Raw genomic sequence first — 12,786 nt, 5'->3', positions numbered from 1 at the left:
ATGAAAACAGGAATAATAAGGTTTGGATCTGGAGAAAACATTTACTATTGCACTGGGAACTAAATATACTGCTAAAAAAAATAAAGGGAACACTTAAACAACACATCCTAGATCTGAATGAAAGAAATAATCTTATTAAATACTTTTTTCTTTACATAGTTGAATGTGCTGACAACAAAATCACACAAAAATAGAGGTCTGGATTTGGAGTCACACTCAAAATTAAAGTGGAAAACCACACTACAGGCTGATCCAACTTTGATGTAATGTCCTTAAAACAAGTCAAAATGAGGCTCAGTAGTGTGTGTGGCCTCCACGTGCCTGTATGACCTCCCTACAACGCCTGGGCATGCTCCTGATGAGGTGGCGGATGGTCTCCTGAGGGATCTCCTCCCAGACCTGGACTAAAGCATCCGCCAACTCCTGGACAGTCTGTGGTGCAACGTGGCGTTGGTGAATGTAACATGATGTCCCAGATGTGCTCAATTGGATTCAGGTCTGGGGAACGGGCGGGCCAGTCCATAGCATCAATGCCTTCCTCTTGCAGGAACTGCTGACACACTCCAGCCACATGAGATCTAGCATTGTCTTGCATTAGGAGGAACCCAGGGCCAACCGCACCAGCATATGGTCTCACAAGGGGTCTGAGGATCTCATCTCGGTACCTAATGGCAGTTATCAGACAACTGTGGCTTCTGGTGGATTGCTTCAGTACTCTTATCTACTGCAATAAGATCCAGGCCATTATGCACTAAGTGAAATTGCATACGTACACAATAACACTTTAAAACAATATACACTGCTCAAAAAAATAAAGAGAACACTTAAACAACACAATGTAACTCCAAGTCAATCACACTTCTGTGAAATCAAACTGTCCACTTAGGAAGCAACGCTGATTGACAATAAATGTCACATGCTGTTGTGCAAATGGAATAGACAACAGGTGGAAATTATAGGCAATTAGCAAGACACCCCCAATAAAGGAGTGGTTCTGCAGGTGGGGACCACAGACCACTTCTCAGTTCCTATGCTTCCTGGCTGATGTTTTGGTCACTTTTGAATGCTGGCGGTGCTTTCACTCTTGTGGTAGCATGAGATGGAGTCTACAACCCACACAAGTGGCTCAGGTAGTGCAGCTCATCCAGGATGGCACATCAATGCGAGCTGTGGCAAGAAGGTTTGCTGTGTCTGTCAGCGTAGTGTCCAGAGCATGGAGGCGCTACCAGGAGACAGGCCAGTACATCAGGAGACGTGGAGGAGGCCGTAGGAGGGCAACAACTAAGCAGCAGGACCGCTACCTCCGCCTTTGTGCAAGGAGGAGCAGAAGGAGCACTGCCAGAGCCCTGCAAAATGAACTCCAGCAGACCACAAATGTGCATGTGTCTGCTCAAATGGTCAGAAACAGACTCCATGAGGGTGGTATGAGGGCCCGACGTCCACAGGTGGGGGTTGTGCTTACAGCCCAACACCGTGCAGGACGTTTGGCATTTGCCAGAGAACACCAAGATTGGCAAATTCGCCACTGGCGCCCTGTGCTCTTCACAGATGAAAGCAGGTTCACACTGAGCACGTGACAGATGTGACAGAGTCTGGAGACGCCGTGGAGAACGTTCTGCTGCCTGCAACATCCTCCAGCATGACCGGTTTGGCGGTGGGTCAGTCATGGTGTGGGGTGGCATTTCTTTGGGGGGCCGCACAGCCCTCCATGTGCTCGCCAGAGGTAGCCTGACTGAATATAGTACCATGGCCTATTTATTGCCTTTACCTCCCTTATCTCACCTCATTTGCTCACATTGTATATAGACTTACTGTATTATTGACTGTATGTTTGTTTTACTCCTGTCACGTCCTGACCAGTAAAAGAGGTTGTTTGTTATTGTAGTTTGGTCAGGGCGTGGCAGGGGGTGTTTGTTTAGAGTGTTTCGGGGTTTGTTGGGCTATTTTCTTTGTTAGTCTATTTCTATGTGGTGTTTATTGGGTTGACCTTCAACTGGAAGCAGCTGCTCCTCGTTGCTTCTAATTGAAGGTTCTATTTAAGAGGGGTGTTTTTTCTATGGGATGTGTGGGTAGTTGTTACCTGTTTTGTGTTCGTGCACCTGACGGGACTGTTTAGTGTCGTTTGTTGTTTTTGTATACGTGTTTCTTTTGTTTCCTTCTTTAATAAAATAAGAAGATTAGTTTACACGTTCCCGCTGCGTTTTGGTCCAATCCCTACGACACCCGTGACAACTCCATGTGTAACTCTGTGTTGTTATATGTGTCGAACTGCTTTGCTTTATCTTGGCCAGGTCGCAGTTGTAAATGAGAACTTGTTCTCAACTTGCCTACCTGGTTAAATAAAGGTGAAATAAATAAATAAAATGATTATACTGGTGGGGTCTTGACTGGTCACATGGCAACAATAGCAGTCCTGATAGGCTAGACTTCTCTGGGGCAGACAGACTGATGTTCCCTGGGTATTAACTCCCAGACAGGAGAAGTCTGTCACTCCAGATCAGAGTCCTTTCCTGATTCGCTCATTATTCATTAATAGGTCTCATGTCTCCACTGAGTCCAGTCTCTCAGTTAAATAGCTGCAGCCTGTGGGAGTGTCTACATTGGTTACCTGAATCACCTTGTTCTTTACAAAAGGTAAAGGAAGAAGAAGTGTCTCATCATATCCATTTGAAGACGGAGCACTAATGTTTTACTTTTTACCCAATGGGAGATACAAAGTCAGCTAGACTTTTAAGCGTGGACCTGGTGAATGTAGATTCAAATAATTAAACATCACCTTTATTCTTGTAAAAGGTCTACAGTATGGCGAGCTCTGTGTGTGAAGATACTTCTGGCCAAACAGGGGATTCTGCATTAGGCAGTTCCACTGCCATCTTTGCTCCTCCATTAAATATTTCATAGAGCTCGCTCTCCAAATAGTGGCCCATAACAACTCAATTATTCAGAAGGTTTTACATTAGGATGACTGAATCACAGACAAACAACAGACACTGCATGTGTTCAGTCCTTCATTGGATTGGCTAGGAAAGCAATCAATTACTGTTTCCATTTTATAGCTGCAGTTGTCTGAGGGCACCTTTTGTTTGTGGGAAGCAAAATCATTTGTTGACATCTTGTTGATGGGGCCATTTATATCTCAGAACTAATTCCTGATGATGGTTTTCTGTTCCTCATTTAGCAATAGTGGGAAGTGTTCCTTGTTTTACAAATTGTAAAGCATTTTTATTGAAGTTGTACTTTATGCTTACATGATTAAATAATTGTAATTTGACAGAACATGAATTCCACTGCCATAACAAACACTTTATTTTACCACCCAATAGGAAATAACAAAGCAACCAAACCATCTTCGCTGGACCTTACATAATTTCTCTGAATCTTTAATGTCCACTAAAATAAAAAGAGGCAGTTTTGGTGCCCTCATTTTCCAATGTTTTTCAATCTCTCTTTGTCTATGTAGCGTAATGAAAATCATTAATACCTCTTCTGAAGGAGTCTGAGAGAGTGTCTATGGGCCAGTTCAAGACTTCAAAAGAGGTGCATTAACTAATACTGTATCATGATAATAAGTCACAACATTCAGATTCTGCTTCAACATTTTTAATTAGTTCATTCAGAGCAAGCTGAGAATACAAGCACACAATCACAACACGTCTGCAGTATATGACATCCTATTGTCTTCATTTCACACGGTTTGAGTACATTCGCATCAAACTGACAGCATATAGATGAGAGAGTAATAGCACCGAGGTGTGGTGTGCTCAGCACGTTAGTTACTGTACTGGGGGGCAGGCGCTAGGAGCCGGTGGGCTGCGGAGGTCTAACACACTGAACCCTGACAGGCACTAGAGAACAGGGTGGTCTGGGGATACAATAGACAGTAGCAGACACACAGCAGCATATGGGAGGAGGACTGCCACATACTGTAACACACTGGCGGACTGCAGGTGCACAGACATAAGAGAGACAGGGTGAGATGATTTCAGAGTAGCACTCACTGTGAATAGATGTGATATCAATGGTTCCAGACAGACAGCTGCATGTTCCAAAAAGCGGTTTTGATCTTCTTATCCTGGCCCCCTCTTTATCTTTCTACACCTAACTACTGAGCCCATTGAAGAAGGTGGAGGTGATTGAGTAAATACAGTAGGTTCTCCTATGTCCTATATCATACGTATGCTCATTTTTTACATTATACATGGTTTTGCACACCAATAGCGTCACAGCTTTGTAATAGATAACGACATATCATTAAAGAGGGGTATATTATCAGAAATAAATCAGTTTTCATACTGTATCAAATAACTGGAAAGTGGACAAAGTGGTTCTCACATTGAAGAAGGCAGTAGAACCATGTGTGTGAAGGCAAAACTACAAAGCTTGTGGGTTGACATAACAGTTTCAATAGGCACTAGAGTACTAAGTGCCATCTTTTGTACTGTATGTCAGTGACAGTTTTCTTGTTTGTTTGTGTAGACACTTATGGTATGAGATCAGACTATGAGTACACATGCAGTAATTCTGGAAATGGTTTGCCCCCTTTGATTTCTCATGAATGATTTCAATTACAAGCTAGATTGTGACCGTGAGAATAGGATACTAGAATGCTACTATACAACCACAAATAGGGCCTTGCATGCAAGCTGTAGCAATTACATTACAGTTCAATTGGTTTCTTAGCAACCAAATTTATGAAACCAGATATCCTCCTGAATATGATGAAATATTAAATGAAATCTTGGTCCAAAGAGCGGAGTCACTGTAACCAGGAAACGCTACAGTAGTTAAGATTTTATATCTGCAGAGACCACATAGTCAATGCCGTCTAAGAGATGGAAAAAAAGAACCATAGAGAACCCATCATCAGTATGATGATAGGTAGTCAGAAAGAAAAGCTAAACCTCTCACTGCCTTCAACGGCCGTTTAAGAGCCACATACTGCGTATCAATGGCTCTCTGTTTTAGAATGGTTAATTAGTCTTTCTACAAAGGTTTGACAAATGCGACATAATAATGTGCAAAAATGGTGCTGAAGTTTTAACAGTTAGAGGAAGTGCACACACGCGCATGCACGCATGCGCACACACACACACACACACACACACAAAGTATTATAGTTAAACAAGAGCATGGTGAAGATGTCAAACTGTCAACTTAAAAGCTCCACATCTAGTGAGTATACACAGAGATGAGGAACATGAAGGAAAAGACAAAGAGAAGGAGATAGACCAAATGGATGAGAGTTCTCTAATTCATTAGGCAGCCTTTAATTCCCAAAAGGAAGTAGTGCAGAGATGTTTTGTTTTTACTTTTTTGCCTCAGCCAGTCTATTGCTTATCTCTTTGCTCTTCTTCGAGATTATGCCTCCTTCTGGCTTGGACTCGTCTGGTTTGGTGCTCGTGGAGGTTTTCTTCTTGGTTGACAGTGCACCAGCGATGGTCTTCTCTTTTGCCTTTTTCACCATTTTGCTCGTTGTTGTTGGTGTCTTTTTTGGTTTGGTTTTTGTCTTGTCCACCTATAGGGGCAGAGACGAGGGCATTTTGTACTTGACATCCTCCTAAAACTGGAGGTAAACTATGCAGCCAAAATCTCATCAGTCCAGGTTTCAGTATCATCTTTGCAATGATACTGTATGATACAATAATACAAAGAGCTCATGAATCTCTAAGGTAATTCATTTCCTGGAAATGTTACAGTAAATCTTTATTATGAGCATGCAATACATACCATCCTGTTACTAACATCAAATAAAAATAAAATAGCAAATGTCATCATCTTGTTGGTAATATTTGCAATGCGTGGTTAGTGCACTTACAATGAAAGAAAACCACTTGTGTCCATTGGAACAAAATCTCTGTTTAGAAAAACGAATTTCACAACACAAAGGTTGTGTCTAAAATACAAACTTAAAGTTGGGGTTAGTATATGAACAACTAAGTTAATATGCACAATCTTATTCTATTTCCCTGGGACGAGACTATATTTTTGATCATATTCAACAATTTCTTTTTTTTTTAAGAAAATTGTGATGTTTGCTTTTTGTATGAAGTGCCTCTTCTGACACCAATCAAACCAAAGGACTGAGAGTTGAAATGTCATGCAAAATAATACATTCATTTAATGAATCCAAGCTCTCTTGGTGGTCTTGAGAGAGGCATTCCAAACTCTGAAGATGTGGCTGACAGCTTTACAGAAGGATTGAATTATCTGTCAGTTTGGTGGCTAATGTGACCCTAGTCCTGTTGGTTAAGGTGCATTAATCAAGGCGTGAGTTAATCTGAGGTTAACCTCCATGCCTTCCAGAAGAAATTGACAACACACCTGACTACAGCAGATCTAGAATAGAGCTGCTCTCAGTCTCAGAACAATCCTACAAGAGTGAGAGAGGGAGGGGCCATATAAACACAGCATGCAGACACATGATACTTTCCTACCACGCACAAACATGCACGTGGAGATTTAATTAACCTTGATTGATTACATTAGTTTTGTGATGTGCTAATGCTTATCTTCATTTTGTAGTTTAGACAGTTCCTCTGGGATTTTATGCTGTACAACTTTACAAAGTAATTAGGACCATGGAACAGGTTACAGTGATGATCTCAATCGTTATTATTGTAGCATCTAAATCAAAATAGTATATTGCTTGAAGGAGAACATATACATGAAAACAACCATGTCCAGAAGAACTAATGCAGTTGGAAGTGTAATTTGCATTATCTTAATTTTCAATGAGACATAAATACATAAACAGGAATTGGCCCGTCACAGCAACAGGTTGGAAAACTCTAAATTGAACATGTATTCTGTGCAATTAGATACACATTTTAACATAAAATAGTTAGTGTTCAGTGTCACATGCATGTTGATGTGGACTCACCTTGGTGGTCTCCTTGCCGCCCGGCTCGTTGTACAGGCTGCGTATCCTCCTGCGCTCCAGCAGCTTGTTGTCAGTGGGCTGCACCTTGGTCTGCTCCCCCTTGTAGGTGGCGCTGTAGCTGGTCTCCAGGCTGGTCTTGTCCTTCTCATCCAGAGGAGGTTTGTACTGAGACTGGGGCTTGGTTAACTTCACTGGCTTCACATCTTTGTACGCCTTGAACTCATTCCTGAAAAACAATGAATCAGCAAACTCAGCATTAGTTCCACTGTTGTTTTTTCTAGATGCCACTGTATTAATTAATCATAAAACAAATCACTTAGCCTTATTATGAATCCCAAACAAACATTGCTGTTGCCCAAAATTGGTGGGAGGAAATTGACCAAAATGACATCTACAGCCAAAGTGTACACTAGGAGTGTAGTATGACTCGTTAGTCACATTACTAACCCATTATAGTAACTACAACACAGAGCTTCTGCTTACTTTTACACACAGACGACAGCTTCAAAACTCGCTCCACATTTTACACAAAAACTAATTGACCTTGCAGTCAAAAATGAGAGAAACAAAGGGAGAGACCCCCCAGAGAGGCCTTAGGGATATGTTGAGAACAGTAGACATGATTATATCCAGAGCTCCTTTACTGCCTTGGCCCTGACATGATGTGCTACTGTATTGATCTGGTAATAGAGGAGGATTAAACTGGGGACAATCAATGCTGCAGCAGCTACCTATGACAACATTAGTCTGATCATCATGATCACAGGACACTGAAATGAGAGAACATATGTTATATCAAATATCAAACAAAAAAAACATGTAAGATTAATCTAGAAAGAAACGGACATGAACAGTTCATGATGGAGAGGCAGCGTGGGCTTTCTTGAGTAGATTATAAAGCCCAGTAGGGATTATGTGCACTTTATTGTCAATAGACTGAAGGCTACATGCATCTTGGCTTTGCTACTGCTAGTACAGTAACTACCAAAATTGCATGCATCAATTGTTAATCAATTGTATTTAAATGTTGTGCACAATATGTTCTTCTCTTACCAACATTTAAATACAATTGATTAACAATTGATGCATGTATTTAGGTAGTTACTGTAATGCTATATTAAGATGTTGTGTAATTATTAATTGTACATTGGGTATTGACTAAGCAACACAAAATATTGTGTTATGCCTTATTAAATAATTTGGGGCTCCACAATAAAGTTCATTGTGGCCTACATTCCATGTTTAATTTATGGTTGATATACTGTATTTAAACTGTGAAAAAAATATATTTCAGAGGCAGAAAATGTGCACATAAAGTAATTCAATAATAAACATTCAATGAAAATACATAGTCCCACAGTAATCAGATCGTCACCTATAAGAGCTGCCAGTGCCAGTTGAGACGACCTGTTTTATCTGTCTGTTCAGCGCGTCTGCTGCTGCCCTTCCTTTCCCCTCCACAGTGGCACCTGCTGGTGGCAGTCCCTCCGTTTTGGCACTCACTTTCTTCTCTACAGTCTTCTCCTTCTTCACTGGTTTCTTTTTCCTCTCTATGGATTCTTTCTCTTGCACCTTTTCTTCAATTTCACTCTTCTCCACACCGCTCTCGGGCTCTGTGGCTGCATGCTCCAATTTGGTCCCTACGCCTCCTTCTTGGGCACCGGAGGAGGCGGTGGGGCTGGGTTTGGGGATCCAGGGGTGGTCTCCCTTTTTCGGGACAGGCCATGGTTTATAATCCTTCTGATACTGGGTTACGTTGTTGAAAGGAGTCGCCGAGGGGTGATATTCATTCTTGGGTTTGTAGCTGGGCTCCGGGCGTATATCTTTCCATTCCCTGAAATCCTGGCGCATCACAGACGCACTACAGCCATGTTTTCCTGATGCGGCACCAGTCGCGGGCGGTGCCTTGGCCGCCACCTCCGCCGGTTCACTGTGAGAAGGTTGGGTTTCTATGGTGATAGGTCCGGTCCTCTTCTGTCTAGATGGAGGCTGAGGATGGAGGTGTTGCACCTCGGCCACATCCGAATATTTAGTGAAAACCAGAGGCACGGCGATGTCTGCTTTGTCTAATTCACTCCAGAAGCGGTTAATGCAGCAAGCCCGTGTGATGCACGGCCATGCCATAATCAACGATGGAGATAGAATAACCTATGTACTTCAAATCTGAATCAAATTGTTAGGCTACTGATGAGAGTCCTGAAAGAACGTCCTACTCACGGACTGGAGACGGGGAAATGATGCTCCCTGCACCCACTCAAATTCTGTCCAGTCAGGAAAATGTACTTGTCTACCTATATCTCATTTTTTTCAGAAATCCTACGATGCTTGCTAGATGGTAAGAAATGTAAGAGCCTTATAATACAAATTAGCAAAGTCGTTTGTAGGCTACTAGTTCTGCACGGCTAAAATCATTTAAGTTGAAATAGACTAGATTTGCTGTGTGGAGCACATTGCATTCGCGGTCTGGATCGGCTTTCTGGTTGCGCATCAGAGCGACCCCACCCCGATACGTTTCGTAAAACCTCAGAAGATGCCCTGGGTCTGCATTGTGAACTGTCACCTGGGTCGGTCACGTCTAGGCCTTAAATAGGGAGGAGACGCTGCCTGGTTAACCCTCCTTTTCCCGTGGATGATGTACAGACACGGTCGACCTCGGTCTAGTGTACAGTATAGCTTACCTCTGCCCTCACAAACTATAGAATAGAATGTATGATGGGAGATGTACAGGTAACTGCCAAAATAATGGAAACACTTAAGTATGAGGGATACAAAGTATATTAAAATCAGGTGCTTTCACACAGGTGTGGTTCCTGTCTTAATTAAGCAATTAACATCCCATCATGCTAAGGGTCATGTATAAACATGTTTGGCAGAACATTGTTTTGGCTACCATGGCTATGCCCCCATAAGATGACAATGCCCCCATCCCCAGGGCATGAGTGGTCATTGAATGGTTTGATGAGCATGAACATTATGTAAACCATATGTCATGGCCATCTCAGTCACCAGATCATAACCCAATTGAACACTTACACTATGTGAGATTCTGGAGCAGTGTCTAAGGCAGCGTTTTCCACCTCCATCAACAAACACCAAATGATGGAATTTCTCTTGGAAGAATACTGTCGTATCCCTCCAATAGCGTTCCAGACACTCTATGCCAAGGTCAATTGAAGCTGTTCTGGCTCATGGTGCACCAACACCCAATTAAGACACTTTATGTTGGTATTTACGTTATTTTGGCAGTTACCTGTATGTCTATAGCCTAAAGCTCTGTGAGTAGGCTTTAGTTCAATACAGTACATGACAAAAAGTATGTGGACATCTGCTCGTCGAACATCTCATTCCAAAATCATGGGCATTAATATGGAGTTGGTCCCCCCTTTGCTGCTATAACAGCCTCCACTCTTCAGGGAAGACTTTCCACTAGATGTTTGAACATTTCTGCGGGGACTTCCATTCAGCCACAAGAGCATTAGTGAGGTCGGGCACTGATGTTGGGCGATTAGGCCTGACTCGCAGTCTGTGTTCCAATTCATCCCAAATGTGTTTGATGTGGTTGAGGTCAGGCCTCTGTGCAGGCCAGGCAAGTTCTTCCACACTGAACCATTTCTGTATGGGCATCGCTTTGTGCACGGTGGCATTGTCATGCTGAAACAGGAAAGGGCCTTCCACAAACTGCTGCCACAAAGTTGGAAGCACAGAATAATCTAGAATGTCATTGTATTCTGTAGCGTTAAGATTTCCCTTCACTGGAACTACGGGGCCTAGCACAAACCTTGAAAAACAGCCCCATACCATTATTCCTCCTCCACCAAACTTTAAAGTTAGCACTATGCATTGGGGCAGGTAGGGTTTCCAGATTCGTCTGTCAGACTTCCAGATTTCATGAAGCTCCGGCGAACAGTTCTTGTGCTGATGTTGCTTCCAGAGGCAGTTTGGAACTCAGTAGTGAGGACAGACTATTTTTAAGCACTATGCAGTTCAGCACTCGGCAGTCCCCTTCTGTGAATTTGTGTGGCCTTCCACTTTGCTGCTCAGTCGTTGTTGCTCCTAGACGTTTACACTTCACAACAACAGCACTTACAGCTCTAGCAGGGCAGAAATTTGACAAACTGACTTGTTGGAAAGGTGGGATCCTATGACGGTGCCACGTTGAAAGTCACTGAGCTCTTCAGTAAGGCCATTCTACTGCCAATATTTGTCTATGGAGATTGCATAGCTGCTCGATTTTAAACAGCTGTCAACACTGGGTGTGGCTGAAATAGCCGAATGCACTAATTCAAAGGGGTGTCCACATACCTTTGTATATATAGTGTAGCATCAATACTGAATAATTATAAGTAGACCTATGGTGCTTGAGGGTATTGGGGTGTGATTTAGTGTGAGTAGTCCTACTTTATTGAGTATGTAAAGGTCACAAATATCAGTCGCAGAGACACCGCTGCGAACAAACACAGAAACACAGAGGGATAGAAAAAGCTACAAACAGTTGGAACAACCAGGGCATTATTCAAAACATTTACATGTGGCCAGGGGCGAAAATCTGATATCAACTTTGGAGGGGACAATTACATGAAATTTTCTCAAGAGCAATTCCTGAGGGGGACACCAAAAGTAGTGCTGTAACACATAGCCTACATTGTAATATGGTAAATGTATATTGAGGAACCAAAGAAATAAGGCGTTTGCCGTACTCCTAACTACCGGTACCCAAAACTACACAACTAATCACAACAGCAATACCATTGCCTTTAACAAATCTTAGTTCAGTCACCAGTTTAAGTTGAGAGTGGGGGTATCCATGGCATTTTCCAATTATGTTCCTATTTTACAAGTCAAAAAAATGGAGAACCTTTCATAATGTTGCCAAACAAAGACTCAACAAACTTACCTGAGACTCCCTGTCTCTGCCAGTCTGTCCCTGCATATCTGTCCCCAACTCTGCTGTCTGTGTGCCATCTGTTGCCTGCTCTGCCTAATGACATCATTGTGAAACATTTCCATTAGAATTTCATTTCTTTCTTATGAAAATTTTATCAACTAGTCTTTGAGATATTAGGCTACTAGGGTTCTTACTTTGCGTTTTGGTGTACTGAAAAAAACTCTGATGTCCGTCTTTTATTTTTCTGCCATTTTTCTACCTGGCTGGCTGGCTGGCTACACACACAGTGTGTAGGTTATTTACAGTAGGAGATGGGCTTCTATCATCTTCAATCATTCTATTTGGGCTTCGATCTAAAAGGTAGCTAGCAAATGTGAAACGGATTAAAATGACAAGAGTTGACAGCTGTATGAGTTCACCATTTACACAACATATGCTGCAACCTTTTGTAATTTTAATAGTTTGTTTCAAATTGGCTGGCTTCCAACAATAGCTGAATTTGCAAAGCTAGCGAGCACCAATTCAGTTTCAGTGGTGTTTGCTATAATCTTTTCTACCCGGGTTAAATAAAGGTGAAATAAAATAAATAAATAAAAGTTCACTTGCGACAATTTAGCTTTTGCAACGAGACCATTAAATATATTTAAGACAATGGTAGAAGAGAGTGTAGTTCTGTTCAGTTTGGATTTCAGTTTATCGCTAACCTTATCACAGGGACTTTGAAGCACTAACTTACATCATCTGCATGCTGATTCCATCTTTGACGATGCCACATAAATGGAATAGGTACTAGCTAGCTTAATAGTTAATATTTGCGCGCTAGCTCTGCAAATTCAGCTAGTGTGTGTGCGCGATTGACTGGATGAACCTCCCGTCAGTTACGTGCATTGAGTGCCTTTCAGACAGTAGATACGACCTCTCTGTTACCTAGCAAGCTAAGGAACTGGCAGTGGATCAAACCATTGTGAGGCAAAGGGTGGGGGGTTGCAATCTTTTGAAACTTAAAAACGCGCTATTAAGT

General features: G+C 42.2%; 1 protein-coding gene across 2 annotated transcripts; it reads right to left on the bottom strand.

Annotated features, from left to right (window-relative positions):
• Nucleotides 1–3,584: 3,584 nt before the first annotated feature.
• LOC115206397 (microtubule-associated protein 6 homolog) lies at nt 3,585–9,533 on the bottom strand. Of its 2 annotated transcripts, XM_029773309.1 has the most exons (4): nt 8,256–9,533; nt 6,881–7,106; nt 6,322–6,370; nt 5,383–5,515 (listed from the first exon to the last, which is right to left on the bottom strand). In XM_029773309.1, the coding sequence occupies exons 1-3, from the start codon at nt 9,002–9,004 to the stop codon at nt 6,326–6,328; spliced, it is 1,020 nt and encodes a 339-aa protein (XP_029629169.1). In that variant the 5' UTR covers nt 9,005–9,533; the 3' UTR covers nt 5,383–5,515; nt 6,322–6,325. The 2 variants fall into 2 exon arrangements, with proteins under 2 accessions (XP_029629168.1, XP_029629169.1); XM_029773308.1 differs by lacking the exon at nt 6,322–6,370 and having other exon boundaries at nt 3,585–5,515; nt 8,256–9,530.
• Between the last annotated feature and the right edge of the window lie 3,253 nt (nt 9,534–12,786).

This window comes from Salmo trutta, chromosome 13, assembly GCF_901001165.1.
Source record: "Salmo trutta chromosome 13, fSalTru1.1, whole genome shotgun sequence".
NCBI classification, from domain to species: Eukaryota; Metazoa; Chordata; class Actinopteri; order Salmoniformes; family Salmonidae; genus Salmo; species Salmo trutta.
This window is presented reverse-complemented; position numbering and strand designations above follow the sequence as displayed.

Bases quoted from the DNA above. Each gene is read 5' to 3' on its own strand.
- LOC115206397 (XM_029773308.1), bottom strand. From the start codon at position 9,004: ATGGCATGGCCGTGCATCACACGGGCTTGCTGCATTAACCGCTTCTGG. The intron at 7,107-8,255 runs GTGACGATCTGA...ATTGTTTTTCAG, and splicing joins GGCACTGGCAGCTCTTATAG to GAATGAGTTCAAGGCGTACA. The intron at 5,516-6,880 runs GTGAGTCCACAT...CTGCCCCTATAG, and splicing joins GCGGCAAGGAGACCACCAAG to GTGGACAAGACAAAAACCAA.